We start from the raw sequence: 15,330 nt of genomic DNA, 5'->3' as shown, positions 1-15,330 counted from the left end.
ACGAGACGGCGTCCCAACGACCACGTCGGGCTTCTCCATTAAGATCGGCCTGTTCAGACAGAAAAGAAAACAAACTTCTTATCGATCAGAAAATATGCCACGTTGATTTTGCGATCATGATTTTGGTTTAAAGCGATGAACATAAACCTGACCTCTGTGCTGATAGGTCGGCTGTCCCGGAGACATCGGCGACTCGGACGTCCCTCGAGCAGAACGCCGTCAGCTGTCTGATCATCGTCTGCACCTGATGGCCGAGCTCTTTGGTCGGCACCAGAATCAGCGCCCGTACATCCTGCTCGCGAACACTCTGAATATATCGACAAAGGACGAGGAAAAGGTCGATGATAATTAACGTCTACACATCATCGATGTTTTAACAGATTTCACACACAGTTGTTTCTGTTTCCTTCTCACCTGCTTGGAGGCCAGGATCCGCTGTATGACGGGGAGGGCATAAGCAGCAGTCTTTCCTGATCCGGTCCGAGCTCGGGCCAGAAGGTCTTTCCCCTCCAGAGCTAAAGGGATGGCTTTCTCCTGGATCAATGTGGGCTCGGACCAACCCAGATCTGCGACCGCCTACATCACGATAACAGCAAGAGAGAGAAGCTTCAAGGTGCTGATAACCATTATTCATGAGGTGGTAAACATAATACGCCTGAATCTGGGAGTCTCACTGGTCGGGTTCTTCAACCTTGAATCACAGATTATTCTGCACTTTCTTGACCATGCATCTTTTATTTTTTATTGAAGACAGGCATCAAATACAGCTCCTGAAAAAAGGAAGAGACTACTGCAAAAATATGTTTTTCTCTGGTTCTGATACAGACCGTTTGGAGATTTTCCCTTCATGACATCACAAAGGGCAGTAGCCCCTCCCCCAGGTGGGTGACACTCCCACAGCTAGATGTTTGTTCTGCCCTCTGAGGAATTTATCAGGAATTTAACCTTTTAAATGCCAGAATCATGTAATCAAAGTGGCATTTAAAGGGTTTAATTCCTGATTAATACTCAACATTTGATATTTTTGATCAGGGCTGAAGTTGTTTAAGAGATTTATGCAAAAAAAAAAAAAGTAGAAAAAAATGTCAATCTGTTCTATTTTGATTGCAGTTAAATTGGAACTACATTTTAAATCTGATGCTACACAAAAACTAACAATGCATCAAAGTCAATATTTTGGATAATCTTTGACATATCCAAGACTGATTTTTAAAAAATCCCCCAGCCACCAAATATTTGTTATATGGAAAATAACTCATTTTTGTGTCTTTTTCTTAAATAACAACAGTGACATCAAGTAATCAAACTGGCATTTAAAGGGTTAAATTGCAAAAAATTATTGATTGTTTGGTAGTTTTGAGCAGGGCTGAAGTTGTTTAAGAGATTTGTGCAGAAAAAAAATATCAATCTGTTTTATTTTTATTTTTATTTTTATTTTTTGGAAGTGGACATTTTTTGTCCTTAGTGACTTCAGAGGGTCGTAAATGAAACTGATGCCTGAGGGTTAAAAGAGTTAACAGTTATTGATGCTGTCAGACTTTATCATGTGGTTGAATGTGAAATTAATTATTTTAGATGGCAATAGGTAAAGAAAGGTTTCCTTAAAAGTTTGAGCTCTCACAGGAATCACACTTTATATATAGACTATTTATGTCTGAATACTGACACATATCCATCCAGCCTGTATTTTGTGATACAGCCTTTAAGGTCATTATTATTATCAGCATATTACCAAACTCTTGTTCAATCAGTTCGACAGTGATAATGTTAATACTTAAACACTGTACTCAACGAATAAAAAATAAAATAAATAACATTTTAGGCCTTTTTTCTTCACATTACAGCTGTTTTAAGACTTCATAACGCACACAGCCGGAAGTCCAGCCGTGTTTACTTCGACTTTTCTTCACTTTAACTCGTTTTTTACTCTTAAGCTGCTGATTCAACAATTGATTGAAAGTTTATTTCACATTTCTGCGACATGTTAGTTAAAACGTACCTTTAAAAGACGGTCGTCTATGCCCATTTCATGAAACTGAAGCCTGTCCGCAGCCATCTCTTCGCCTCACTACGGGCACACGTGCGTCGCAAGAATTGTACGTCATGTTGCCTTCAAGTACCTTCTGTCAAAGTATGTGTTTATGTTTTACGCTTTTTCTCTGGTCCTTACAAATCCAGACCTTTCAGGACAATAATCTAAAGTTAGAAGGAGGACATACTGGCTGCTGCATTGTTGTCAGAGAAGCCAGCACTTCAACATAGCATGTTTCCTTAATGTCTGATAATATAGTAAGGTAATTTTTACCGTTTAATTCAGTAGATATCTTACAGATTGGACCTTTAAATTCAGATTGTGTCATACGAATGGAGAATTAAAACGCCAGATGAGTAAACAATAAATAATATAAGGAATAACACCCACAACAGCCACTTTTTGTTAACTGCTTACTAAGAAGAAATGCTTTGTTTGAAAAGCGAAAGTTCCAGAGCATCACTTGAATGCACCGCGTAGCGAGCTTGTTTACACGTTTTCCCGCCCAATGAGAACGCGTTTCATGATTTGTCCAGTAGATGGCGACAAGCGGCCACAACTGACTGAACGTTAACGTTGAGAATGATCATCATTTTTTAATTAAATATATTTAAATAATCGGAATTACTGAATTATTATCACAACTAAAGACCCGGCAGGGCTCTTTAAAGTGAGCTGAGCGTATTTGCCGCTTTTAAAAACGGGAGCTGTTTGTTGTTCTTGATTGAGGACTTGTTGAGAAGAAGACGGTGAAGATGTCTGAGGGATGCTGAGCTCCATCATCATCCGAGCCAACATGGCCGCGGAGGAGCTCGCCCTGTAGCACCACAGAGACGCGGAATAGAACAACACAGGTAAAAAAAAATAAACATGGAGGCTTCAGGGAGCGGGAAATACTGAGGCTGGGTGTTTTTATTTTATATGTTAGAGGAGCGTTGCCTCAGTCACAGGGCGACTAAATGCTCCCCAACATGGAGCTACAGGTAAAATGTGTTGTTATCAAATAATAGTGACCGTTATATAGTCACCTGAACGCATCATTTGTTTTTCAACCGTTTTATTCTGTTACAGGTAAAATGTGTTGTTATCAAATAATAGTGACCGTTATATAGTCACCTGAACGCATCATTTGTTTTCCAACCGTTTTATTCTCCTTCTTTCTTATTGTTCTTTGCTTTAATATTTAATGAGGAAGAATAATACGTCATATTTCATACCATCTTTTATTGATATTTTAATTGTTTTTTGTTTATTATTATTTTCTTAATTTTATTAAATTCTTTAAAAAATATTTAAATTATTATTATTAAAATAATAAAAAAGAAAATTATAATAACATTTTATAATTAAATAATTTAAATAATTTAAAAAAAAATTATTACATTCATAAATGTATAAATTAATTTATAATTTATTATTATTATTATTTTTTTTTACAGATGAAATGGCGTTTATGTCCCGGTTCTCCCGGTCCCGGAGCAGCTCCAGATCCCCGAACCGAAAAGACTCCGAGCGAGGAACCCCGATCCTGACCGTGTCCGAGCTGGAGAGGCTACTCTGCACGGGAAAAACAGCGTGCAACCATGCAGACGAAGTGTGGCCGAGGCTTTATATCGGAGATCAGTGAGAAAATATGATAGTTAAACTCACCAGGAATACTTGATAAATATAGTCCTGAAGTTGATGTACTTAAAATAGGGGAGACTGGGGACAGGTGCAACAGTAATCGCCCACTTTTTTTAGCGGCCATGTTTCTAGAAGTTTCTCCATTCAAACCTCACATTTACATTTCAGAAAATCTTTATAGTCTGTACATTTTTTAAATCCTGTAACCAAGCCAACCAGCTACTCAAATACTTTGATTTGACATTTAATTTAGCTTTTTACATCTTACCCGTTGTTGCATTAAGTAAAGGTAATTAAAAAAAAAACATTTCCCCTGCAGAGATATCGCATCAGACCGACGTGAGCTCGGCAAACTCGGCATCACGCACATCCTGAACTGTGCTCAGAGCAAATGGCGCGGTGGAGCCGAGTACTACGCCGGGATGAACATCACGTACCACGGCATCGAGGCCCACGACTCCCCGACCTTCGACATGAGCGTCAACTTCTACCCTGCGGCCGAGTTCATCCATAAAGCTCTCACAAGCGGAGGTCAGTCATAAGACGATGACGTGAATACGCATCAATTTATCCTTTATGACTCTCAAACAACAACGAAGTAAGTTCATAAATACGCTGCAAAGATTTAAAGAAAAGCAGCGGGCCGTCCCCACCAACGATCCAGGGGAACCTCCGAGAGCTCAGGAGCTCCCAGGAGAATATGTGGTTAGTTTGAGGATGAATCTTCAATGGGTCAGGTAGCGTGCACTCGGGGTCATGACGGTGCGTTTGTCAGTATTTAATACTGATATGGCGGTCATATTTCTGGGCTTTTTCTACCTTTAATTGAGAGATAGGACAGTGGATAGAGTTGGACATCAGGGAGAGAGAGAGAGGGGAATGACATGTGGGAAGGGAGCCACAGCTGGATTTGAACCCAGGCTGCCCGCTTGGCGAGCTACAGCCACCATACATGGGGCACACGCACTAACCACTGCGCAACCAGCGCCCCATTCTGCCTTTATTTCAGAGACGGGGCGCTCGATAGAGTCAGAAACTGGAGAGAGTGGAAGGACATGCAGGAAGAAGCCACTGGTCGGATTTGAACCTGGGTCGCCCACTCTTGAGGAAATAGGCCTCTGCTGACTGCTAGGCTACGATGCCCCACACAGCCAACTTTTTGGATTAAAAAATAGGTATTAAAAGTGCGTCTTGGGGCGCTGGTGGGACAGTGGTTAGTACGCGTGTCCCATGTACGGAGGCTGTGGTCTTCCAGGCAGGCGGCCCGGGTTAGAATCCGAACTGTGGCTCCTTTCCCACATGTCATTCCCCACCCTCTCTCACTCTCTCTCTCTCTCTCTCTCATCGATTTCTTATACACTGGATGTTACGGTAATTAAAATGTGTTTTTAATTAATTTATTATTTTGTTTTGTGTTGACAACAAAAGAGACGTTTGCTTCTTAAATCGAGTCATTTAAAGTATGAAGCTGTGTTGTTCTCTTTGCTGTGCGGTGACTCTGTGTCTGAGATCTGAGAGGAACACCTTCACGTCCCTGGAGGATTTTTAAAAAGCCTCTCTGAACTGTGAGGACGTTTCTCCTGTCAGTCAATATGACGGACGTGGACGTAGCAGCAAAGAAGAGAAAATATAATGAGAGTGAGGAGAAACAGCAAGTGGATAAAGCTCGTTCTAAAACGAGGGTCTTTTACCCGTGGACGAGGAGTTGATCTACTTCCTGTGTGTGTGTGTGTGTGTGTGTGTGTGTGTGTGTGTGTGTGTGTGTGTGTGTGTGTGTGTGTGTGTGTGTGTGTGTGTGTGTGGTTGCAGGTAAGGTGTTAGTCCACTGCACGGTGGGGGTGAGCCGCTCGGCGACCCTTGTTCTGGCGTACCTGATGATCAGACAGAACCTGACGCTGGTGGAAGCCATCAAAACTGTGAAGGACCACCGAGGAGTCATCCCCAACCGAGGCTTTCTCCGGCAGCTCAACGGCCTGGACGGCATCCTGAGAGAGAGCCGTAAGACGTCCCCGCAGAGCTGAAAACCCCCCTCAACACACACACACACACACACACACACACACACACACTCACACATACACACACACTCACACATACACACACACCTGGAGGTAGCAGGTAGCGAGATAATGGCGCCAAGTTAACAGCACCACACTGGTTTCTGAGACCAGAACTCTGTAGCAGCATGCGATTGCAGCGTTCGGCTGATATCTTCAGATTTAAAATGTATTTTTGTGATTAAGTTATTTTAATTTATTTGTGTAAAGTTTGAGCCTCTGAAAAACACGAGCACTTGACGGTTAAACTCCGGAGAAAGCTTTCAGGACGGATTCATAAAATCAAAACCTGAACAGAAACCAAAAAATATATCATAGCATTTTTATTCTCGGATATAGAGCGGAAACATGCGTCCCTTATATCGAGGTGTTAATCCAGCTTCAAACTGATTTAGTGGCGGGCTACACTGTGTGGCGCTGCGATGATGTCATGCTATTATGTAGCTGATGCGTCTGTAGCCGTCCGACTTACACTCAGCTTTCCAAATAAGGGGACGGTCAACAAAGAAGAAGTTTGTTTCTGACATTAAAGTCAGGGTTGGTCATTTCCTCCAGATCCACTTTTTCAGATTCTGGTGTAAATTGTCTTTAGGTCCTGACAGACATTAATAACTCAGGTTCTCTGAAAAAGGAACAAAGAAAATCCATCATCTGTATCAGTTTGTAAGTCTGTAAAAACTTTGACCAATGTCTGCCACGAGGTACCAATCTGATGAACCAATCAGACGCCTCCCTGTATCCCTGCTCGCTCTCTACCTCTTGCGTCTCTAGCTCACACTCAAAGCTCGTCACTGATGACTTTAGGAGTTTATACTGTGAGTTTACTGACCGCTGAATGAGACATGAGACGACGTAGTTTCTACACAATGACAGAGATGAGCTGAGGTCCACTTCTGGATGTAAGTGAGGGGGCGTGGCTTAAGAGGGAGCACAGAGGGGAGGGGGTGCAGACGGATCACTGAGGGAATGCTACTTTCAAAATCATGCTAGTTTTGGATAAATTATCAACCCTGCCTTTAACTCATTCCTTCTTTTCTCTCTTGTTTCAGGAAAAACCTTCTTTCAATATTTAAAAATGGCGTCAGTATATTTAGAGGTCTTTCGGTTTAATGTACGTACAACATGGAGGTTATTTCACAACAGTCTTAAATTAATTTAGTCAACGGGATATTGTGCTCACATAGAAGATGATTCTCCTCCCCTCGTTGTAGTGTTTGCAGGTCTTCTCCCAGCGTACTTTTTTATATTCAGCAAGTGTCATTAAGAACAACTCACACTAGTTGTAGCCCAGGTCTGAACCAGCACAGTTATGTAGCCTGTTGGTTAAAATACGACAGAGTTTTCACTCTCTGTAGTGTCGGGATATCGTCTGGATTTTGATATTCGAGATTTGTTTTTGATGATCTGAACTTCATCCAGTAGACAATAGTTTAAAGCCCATTTGGACTGGATACCCTAACAGGAGGGAGGGAGGGAGGGAGGGAGGGGGGTCGGCGGTATGAAACACTCACTGTGGTTCTTGTGATTTCAATCAAAACAATAACAAGCAACGACGTCGAGGCTGGCGGGGGAATCATGGGAGTGATTCTCTCTGCTACTCCATCATCCCCCCCAGCCACCGATGAAAACAAATTCAGAGTTGACCGTAGTCATGGCGACCGGGCGAAACCGACCTGAGGATGACAAAATGTTTACAGACGAGCTAATGAGAATAATCTACATGATGTTTTTTATCACAGCAGCACCAGAAGCAACAGAACGGCAGCTCAAGCTTCCTTATACAGCGGTCATTGATGTTAACATCCGGTGTTTCCGCGGCAACAAGACACGTTATTATGCGTTAATTATGATATTAAGGATTGCATCAACAACAAATAAAACCTGTTTATAGCACATAGGTAGCAAATGAGATTGATAGCGTCTCTGTAGCGTAGCAGCAGTAGAAAGCCTTTCCATAACGACACAGAGTGTGTCGCAGGCTTAACCGTACAGCGGCAATGCTTCAGGCGAGGATGCTAGGGACCGCGCAGGAGCTATCACCTCGCCGCCTGATGGCCGTTTACCCATAGCTGGCTCCGATTTTCTCCTGGAACCTCTCCACCTACTCTTTTCCGCAGTAGATTTCACAATAGGTGACGTAGCTTTAATGACTGCATTTAAACGCCTCTTTTTAAAAGAACAATTAACTTCAGTCATTCATAATCAGTTTTTTTCTCCCAGTTACAGCTGCAACCTTCCCTGTGTTACGGTCTAAGTGCGTGACTCGGTCTTGATCTGCCTTGGCCTTGGTCTTGTAGCGCGGCTAGTCGCTGGACTCATTTGCATAGAATAGAGCTCTGGTCCATTCTTGTCCGGCAAGCGTGCTGCAGCCTCTCTCTCGAAACTCGCCGCCACGATCCCAATATGCACTGGGCGACTGCCTCTCTCCGGCTCTCCATACGGAATGAATAGAAGGCGTTGAGACGCTATCCGTCATCAGAACCAGCTGAGCCGTACGGTAAGGGGACGTCACATGAAAGCTATGAATACCGGGACAGTAGTCCAGGTTTATGACCTTACCGACCTCTAACCGTAGCTTGACTTAAGTCTGAGTCTTAATTTCATCTCTTGAGACTGGGGTTCGTATCGCTGACCAGTGGCAGAGCGTGGACAATGTGAAAATCACCCCGCCGACCTAGAGTCCAAACTCCAGTCCAAATGGTTCTTTAGAATCATTGTACTCCAACATGACACTTAGCGACTTCTAGTCTGGTGTACGACTTCACCTTCACAGTGACTGTTAGCCGTCCGGAGTAGCACTCAAAGTGAAAGTTTAATACGGAGTATTTCGAGTAAAATACCAAAATTGTGCCGTTGCAAAAGCTACCAACTGCCGAGACGAGACGAGAGTGCGGCTGTCTGTGCTGTTCGCGGGTTCCTGCAAAAGCCCGCTCTTTTGTCTCGATGTCAAATGAGGCTAACGTTCTCACGCTAACGAAAAACAACAGAAGATCCGATGCTGAAATTTAAGCCAGCTTTTCCGATCCCCTCCTCTGTGTTTTATTAATGATTACCTCAAGTATCACTTTTTTGTGACTTTGTGGTGTTTATCCCTGCTGTTTTAACGCCACTTCATGAAATAAGCGAGTGAAGGGGGGACAGTGAGGAACCCCCTCCTCAGCTCACGAGCGTAAACATGGAAATATCAGTTCACATGTACAGTATGAAGATGTTTAAAGGTTTAGTTCAATTCTGGGGGAACTTTACACCTTGGTGTCACTCCCGTGTCTCTTCTCGAAGTATGAGATGAGTCAGCAGGTTATTAGCTTAGCTTAGCTTAGCTTAGCATTAGGACTGGAATCAGGGGGAAACAGCTAGCCTGGCTTCCTCCAGTAAACATCTTTAACCCTTATTTGTAAAAAAAAAAAAAAAAATAGGATAATTTTTATGACCACTTTTTACTCGGTCTTGTCTCGGTCTCAGACTGGGCGGACTCCAGATTTTAAATCAAGACCACCATTGATTGGCTATTTTTCCACGCCATCACTGTGATTAGAAGGAAAACACCTTTTTTTAAAAGAACAAATAACTTCAGTCATTCATAATCAGTCGCAACCTTCCCTGTGTTACAGTCTAACTGCGCGACTCGGTCTTGATTCCTAAATGTCCCTGTCTTGATCTGCCTTGGTCTTGGTCTTGTCTCGGTCCTGATTCCTAAATGTCCCTGTCTTGATCTGCCTTGGCCTTGGTCTTGTCTCGGTCCTGATCCCTAAATGTCTCAGCCTTGATCTGCCTTGGCCTTGGTCTTGACTCGGTCCCAATCCCTCAATGTCTCGGCCTTGATCTGCCTTGGTCCTAGTCTTGTCTCGGTCCTGGTCCCTAAATGTCCCTGTCTAGACCTGCATTGGCCTTGGTCTTGTCTCGGTCCTGATCCCTAAATATCTCGGTCTGCCCTACCTTGGCCTCGGTCTTGTCTCGGTCCCGATCCCTAAATATCTCGGTCTGCCCTACCTTGGCCTCGGTCTTGTCTCGGTCCCGATCCCTAAATGTCTCGGCCTTGACCTACCTTGGCCTTGGTCTTGTCCCGATCCCTAAATGTCTCGGCCTTGACCTACCTTGGCCTTGGTCTTGTCCCGATCCCTAAATGTCTCGGCCTTGACCTACCTTGGCCTTGGTCTTGTCCCGATCCCTAAATGTCTCGGCCTTGACCTACCTTGGCCTTGGTCTTGTCCCGATCCCTAAATGTCTCGGCCTTGACCTACCTTGGCCTTGGTCTTGTCTCGGTTGTCTTGGTTACTGTGGTCTTGACTGCAATACAACCAGAACCGTGCTAGCTGTTTCTACTTGCCTCCTAGCTTCATGCTAGGCTAAGCTATTAGCAAGAGAGGCAATTATTTCCTAAACTGTCTGAACTTTTCCTTTAAAAAACTTTTTGTAATTCAGCCTTGGAAATTAAGTTTTAGCAGCAAACTATCAGGACTCGACTATCATGAGTATAAAGAACAATGTGTGTAAACTTAATACTCGTTTTAATCACAGCTGGCTACTTGGGGACCAATGGACGGCCCAAGAGGCCAAATTAGACCCCTGTATCGGGTACTTAGAGGAGATCCTGGATATTTTTCGATTGGCACTTTTTGTACGGTATTTGGATCAAACTGTAGAGTTACGAATCGACCCTTCAAATCTCATCTCGTTACGTCTTCTGTCAGTGAAAAGGGTCGTATTTAACGCCGACTTTACGCTGAATCCAATGATGTCTTGGTGTAGCAGAATCTGCCTTTTTACTGAAGCTTTCCTCAATCTTTTCGACTAAAAACGAGGAGAAAAAACAACCGAGAAGTATATTCCTGACGGGGGTCTCGCTCCGCTACGATCTCGACCTGTGCTGTATCCAATCCGCCTGTTTTTGTATTTGTGGTTTTCCTGTGCCGTGATTGGTTGTCGGTCTCCATTCCTCTTTATATTCTTGTGATATCTTTGTTTTCTTACTGAGATCTTTCAAAAGTAAAGCCTGAATTCTTTTGAGTTTATTTTTGTATCACTCTCTTCGAGGCTCGTTGAAGGAGATGTTGATGCCTTAATTCTGCGTACGTCAAATTGGTTTGAAGGTCTTTTGTTTCGGTGTTTTTATTGTGAATTACATGAACATTTGATAAATTCTGTCTCTTAATCTAAATAAAAACACTTCCCATAACTGTTGTACCTGGTTTTTATCGAGCAGCGCTACGATTTGCAGCAGTTAAAGTATTTTTTGGTCTGCTAAAACTGTGTTTATTATTGTTAAATATTTTTAGTCAAACATTTCATTCTTAGGCATCATTTTGCTTTATATGATTAAAGGTCACATATGATGCAAAATACACTTTGCATTGCCACAGAAGTCCCTCTCCCCAGCAATGTTTTCTAGCTCCTCCTTAAGGGGATCCCAAGGGGTTCCCAAGCCCCAGGTTTTGCTTATTTTAATTTGAAGATTAAAGAACTACCAACAGGATCAAATACTTTTATTTAGATTTTTCTAACCAATGAGGTCCCTGAAGGAAAGATTACAAATTGTGACACCATGAATATAAACACAGTAAATAAAGGTTTTTTTTAAAAAAGAAATTGGGTTCATCCTGTGTTTTCTACAGACACTGCAGATATCTCTAAGAAGAAAGCAGGCAGATGTTGGATTAAAGTTGTCCACAGTCGGCAATTTCAACTGTAGCTGTAGTCTTGCCACTCCCTTTGGTGCCTTTTTTTTCCATTTCGTCGACAACATCCGTGCCCTCCACAACGCTGCCAAACACCACGTGCTTCCCGTCCAGCCTGAGGAGGTATAAGGTATAAGTCAAATATTTTAAACAACTTGACACTGTTGAACCCTAAACGAGCAATACATGGTTTATATTGGAACTCACCAGCTAGTTTTAACCGTGCAGATGAAGAACTGGGATCCGTTGGTGTTGGGCCCAGCGTTCGCCATGGACAGTGTGTACTTACAAGTGTGCTTCAGCTGGAAGTTCTCATCAGCAAACTTCTCCCCGTAGATGGATTTGCCCCCGGTTCCATTGTGTCTGGTAAAGTCCCCGCCCTGGAACACAAATTGGGATGATAAAGCATACGTTGCAAGGGTTTTAAAATGTGTAAGCTCTGTCGAAGTCTGAAGCCGTCACTGTACCTGACACATGAATTCTGGGATGATGCGGTGAAATTTGGAGCCTTTGTAGCCAAAACCTTTCTCTCCGGTGCACAGAGCTCGGAAGTTTTCTGTAAAAGAAAGACAATTGCAAAATTTAAAGGTCAGATATTCTGTAAAATCCTCTTCTCCATGTTCCTCTAATTCTAATATGTGTCTCTAGTCCGTCTACAAACCCCCCAATGATGAGAAAAGTCCATCCTCTCTGTCTTCTGCCTGCTCCACTTTTCAGAAAATGTGTGCTCAAACAGGCCGTTTGGAGATTTTCCCTTCATGACATCACAAAGGGCAGTAGCCCCTCCCCCAGGTGGGTGACACTCCCACAGCTAGGTGTTTGTTCTGCCCTCTGAGTCTGCCTTCTCACAGTAAACAATAGGACATGGAGCGAGAAAGACAGAGACACCCAAGTCCTTCCAGAGAGGGGGCGTGGTCAGACACAGCTCATTTACATATTTAAAGGTACAGACACAGAAACAGCCTGTTCTGAGCAGGGCTGAAATAGAGGGGTTTATAGTCATGATCAAACACAGGATCAGAGTGGATTTAGAACAAGAAACTTCACACACATGTTTTGGGGAGCTCTGAGACTTAAAACATCGTCAGTGTAACTGTTTTGCACATTTGCCCAAAACTCATCCCCAAACTTTCCCAGGAATTGTTCCTGCCAGCCCCCTGGTAAATTGTCCATGTAAAGTCAGAAAGCGCTGATATTCAGGAAAATTCATTGCAAGTGATTGGGAGAGGGTGGTGTCGTTAATATCCTTCCACCAGTGTGCAACCAGTGCGGTATCTGTGCACATATTGAAACTGCACAAAAATGCATTCATGTATTCATGGGGAAAACAAAATCTCTGCACTTTAGTAATAAATCAGGCATTTTTTATTCTTGCTGGAAGTTGCATAACAGCTACAAGACAGAGCAAACAACTCCAATTCCTGTCAACCCCTTGGTGGGAATGGCCGATGCATTTTCATTTCCTGTTTATTTTTCCTCTCTCGCTCTCTCTCTCTCTCTCTCTCTCTCTCTCGTACTTTATGACAGGAGCCCTGGCGCCTTCGTTTGGCTCTGAAACTGGTTCTACAGGCTCTTAAATCCGGCCTCACCCACAGCCAAGTAAAAAAAATCCCCAACCATACATGAACCTATTTTGGGTGTGTGGAAAAAACCTGGGCAGAGGCTCTGGGGTTAATACTGCATGCAGGGTTACTAATGAAGTTCACCTACCTGCAGTCTTTGGGACCACATCATCTCGTAGCTGCAAAACACAAATCACACAAATCGATGTCAAAGATATTCTTGCAGCTTGTTTCAAACCTCAAACAAAGAGAGATAAGAAATGCTTAGTGAATAATCAAAGAATTATCCTACCTCCATTACAATCCTCCCAGCCGGCGCGCCATCAATATTGATATCGAAGAAAACTTTGGACTTTGCCATTTCTTTGAACTAGTTGTGAGACGGATATGAAAGAAAAGCACCTGAAGGAATCCTAGACAATGCAGAGGAGAAGTTTTTATGTCTGTAATCATGTAGGTCTAAACGTCGGTGGAGTAGAGGCTGCCAACAGCCATTCACAGCCCAGCTTCTTCTGAAAGGCCTGAGAACGGACCAATAGGAGAGACTAAGGGGCGGGGTTTCAAGTGAAGGGCGATCAGTGGAAGGCGGGGCAGTGACTCATCTGACAGGTTTCTGTGGTGCAGCTCAGCGTTGTGAAAGAACTCGTGTGCAGACGTGTTGGAATCAACTTCCCCAAAAGTACTGGATGAGGTTTAATGGTCTTTATAAAGACAGATTAGAAGTGAGGCCGTTTCCTTAACTTCTCTAGTAATGGAAAAGTATCGTAACTGAGAGTGGAATAACTTAAATTCTTAATTTAAGGCTCCTGTGAGGAGATTTTCAGCAGGTTATGAAACAGACGGCAATTAATACTGACACCAGTATACCTCTGTTCACACATGCACTTGTGGACCCCTAACCCTACTCACATTAGCAAAGTTGTCCTGTACCATGCTTTAGCACGGTTGTCCCCCCTCCCCATTCCCCCGCTGGCCTGCACTCACACCGCTCCAGGACTAACCGGGCCTGAGCACGGTTACCTCTTGTACATAAGGTCGTAATCCAACACAGCAGTAGCTCAGTCTGTAGGGACTTGGGTTGGGAATCGGAGGGTTGCCGGTTCAAGTCCCGGCACGGACCAAGTCCGGAAATTGGTCTGGTAGCTGGAGAGGTGCCAGGCCGCTTCCTGAGCACTGCCAAGGTGCCCCTGAGCAAGGCATCCAACCCCCCCCGCCCAGGAGCACCCACTGTGGGCAGCCCCCTCACTCTGAGACCTCTCCATTAGTGCATGTCCACAGGATCCTGTTTGTGCATGTTTGTGTATTTCGGCCTATGTTTGTGTAGCATGTTAACTAGACAGAGTGTAAAAACAAATTTCCCCTCACGGGATCAATAAAGTATCAATTATTATTATAACACATGCATGACTTTATGTGATCATGAAGCGTGCTCAGTTTACAAGACAGACGGGCTCGAGAAAAAAAAAAGGGACCCGTAGTTGGGTCTGCGTCCGCACATCAGAGAACATGACAGCTGCTTTACTTTGTGTCTTATTCTGAGTCATGTCAGTCGGATACAGACGGAACACTCCGGGATTTCTCCTAAATGAAGGCTGTCCACGTTGTGTCCCCGTGCATGAACCTTTTCAGTTTCAGGTGGAGTGATTTGTTTACCTGATAAAAGAAAGCAGGGTCAAATTTTTCTCCGAACACTACTTACAAAAACTACGTGCGGCTGTGGCTCAGTTGGTAGAGTCGGTCGTCTCTCAACCAGAAGGTCAGGGGGGTTCGATCCCCATCTCCTGCAGGCACGTCGAGACAAGACACTTAACCCCAAGTTGCTGCTGCTGCTGTGATGGTGGCGAGTAAATGTGTATGAATGGATGAGTTAATACTGATGGACTCTTTACTCTGCAGCCTCTACCATCAGTGTGTGAATGTGTATGAATGGATGAGTTAATACTGACGGACTCTTTACACAGCGGCCTCTACCATCAGTGTGTGAATGTGTATGAATGGATGAGTTAATACTGATGGTCTCTTTACACAGCGGCCTCTACCATCAGTGTGTGAATGTGTATGAATGGATGAGTTAATACTGACGGACTCTTTACACAGCGGCCTCTACCATCAGTGTGTGAATGTGTATGAATGGATGAGTTAATACTGATGGTCTCTTTACTCTGCAGCCTCTACCATCAGTGTGTGAATGTGTATGAATGGATGAGTTAATACTGATGGACTCTTTACTCAGCAGCCTCTACCATCAGTGTGTGAATGTGTATGAATGGATGAGTTAATACTGACGGACTCTTTACTCTGCAGCCTCTACCATCAGTGTGTGAATGTGTGTGAATGGATGAGTTAATACTGACGGACTCTTTACTCAGCAGCCTCTA

The 15,330-nt window shown here is 43.7% G+C and overlaps 3 protein-coding genes and 1 long non-coding RNA gene across 4 annotated transcripts in view; 1 reads left to right on the top strand and 3 right to left on the bottom strand.

Moving 5' to 3' along the window:
* Window positions 1-2,111, bottom strand: part of ddx56 (DEAD (Asp-Glu-Ala-Asp) box helicase 56) — a 12,284-nt gene extending 10,173 nt beyond the window's left edge. The window contains exons 1-4 of the mRNA XM_061061202.1: window positions 2,000-2,111; window positions 415-576; window positions 153-307; window positions 1-49 (exon numbers count right to left, since the gene is read on the bottom strand). The exon at window positions 1-49 is cut by the window's left edge and continues 122 nt beyond it. Coding sequence (XP_060917185.1) covers window positions 1-49; window positions 153-307; window positions 415-576; window positions 2,000-2,056 — 423 coding nt within the window. The 5' untranslated portion in view covers window positions 2,057-2,111. The remainder of the gene's footprint in view (window positions 50-152; window positions 308-414; window positions 577-1,999) is intronic.
* A 468-nt stretch (window positions 2,112-2,579) lies between these two features.
* Window positions 2,580-5,762, top strand: LOC132992083 (dual specificity protein phosphatase 26). The gene is made up of 4 exons (XM_061061210.1): window positions 2,580-2,886; window positions 3,472-3,655; window positions 3,978-4,189; window positions 5,468-5,762. Exons 2-4 carry the CDS (start codon window positions 3,477-3,479, stop codon window positions 5,677-5,679), a joined length of 603 nt encoding a protein of 200 aa, XP_060917193.1. The 5' UTR covers window positions 2,580-2,886; window positions 3,472-3,476; the 3' UTR covers window positions 5,680-5,762.
* Window positions 5,763-7,890: 2,128 nt separating this feature from the next.
* LOC132991916 (uncharacterized) lies at window positions 7,891-10,064 on the bottom strand. Its single transcript, XR_009676276.1, has 4 exons — window positions 9,957-10,064; window positions 9,652-9,760; window positions 9,311-9,542; window positions 7,891-7,948 (listed from the first exon to the last, which is right to left on the bottom strand). It is a non-coding gene; the product is annotated as an uncharacterized LOC132991916 (long non-coding RNA).
* Window positions 10,065-11,183: 1,119 nt separating this feature from the next.
* Window positions 11,184-13,414, bottom strand: LOC132991914 (peptidyl-prolyl cis-trans isomerase-like). Its single transcript, XM_061060906.1, has 5 exons — window positions 13,245-13,414; window positions 13,101-13,131; window positions 11,858-11,946; window positions 11,598-11,770; window positions 11,184-11,505 (listed from the first exon to the last, which is right to left on the bottom strand). Exons 1-5 carry the CDS (start codon window positions 13,311-13,313, stop codon window positions 11,370-11,372), a joined length of 498 nt encoding a protein of 165 aa, XP_060916889.1. The 5' UTR covers window positions 13,314-13,414; the 3' UTR covers window positions 11,184-11,369.
* Between the last annotated feature and the right edge of the window lie 1,916 nt (window positions 13,415-15,330).

The sequence above is a fragment of the Labrus mixtus genome, chromosome 17 (genome assembly GCF_963584025.1).
Source record: "Labrus mixtus chromosome 17, fLabMix1.1, whole genome shotgun sequence".
In the NCBI taxonomy this organism is placed as follows: domain Eukaryota; kingdom Metazoa; phylum Chordata; class Actinopteri; order Labriformes; family Labridae; genus Labrus; species Labrus mixtus.
The sequence above is the reverse complement of the archived record's forward strand: the minus strand, read 5'-3'. Positions and strand labels throughout refer to the sequence as shown.

Excerpts from the sequence above, each read along its gene's own strand:
- LOC132992083 (XM_061061210.1), top strand. The coding sequence starts at position 3,477 with ATGGCGTTTATGTCCCGGTTCTCCCGGTCCCGGAGCAGCTCCAGATCC. Across the intron at positions 3,656-3,977 it reads AGGCTTTATATCGGAGATCA|AGATATCGCATCAGACCGAC; the intron begins GTGAGAAAATAT and ends TTTCCCCTGCAG. Across the intron at positions 4,190-5,467 it reads TAAAGCTCTCACAAGCGGAG|GTAAGGTGTTAGTCCACTGC; the intron begins GTCAGTCATAAG and ends GTGTGGTTGCAG.
- LOC132991914 (XM_061060906.1), bottom strand. The coding sequence starts at position 13,313 with ATGGCAAAGTCCAAAGTTTTCTTCGATATCAATATTGATGGCGCGCCG. Across the intron at positions 11,947-13,100 it reads TGTGGTCCCAAAGACTGCAG|AAAACTTCCGAGCTCTGTGC; the intron begins GTAGGTGAACTT and ends TTTCTTTTACAG. Across the intron at positions 11,771-11,857 it reads TCCCAGAATTCATGTGTCAG|GGCGGGGACTTTACCAGACA; the intron begins GTACAGTGACGG and ends TTTGTGTTCCAG.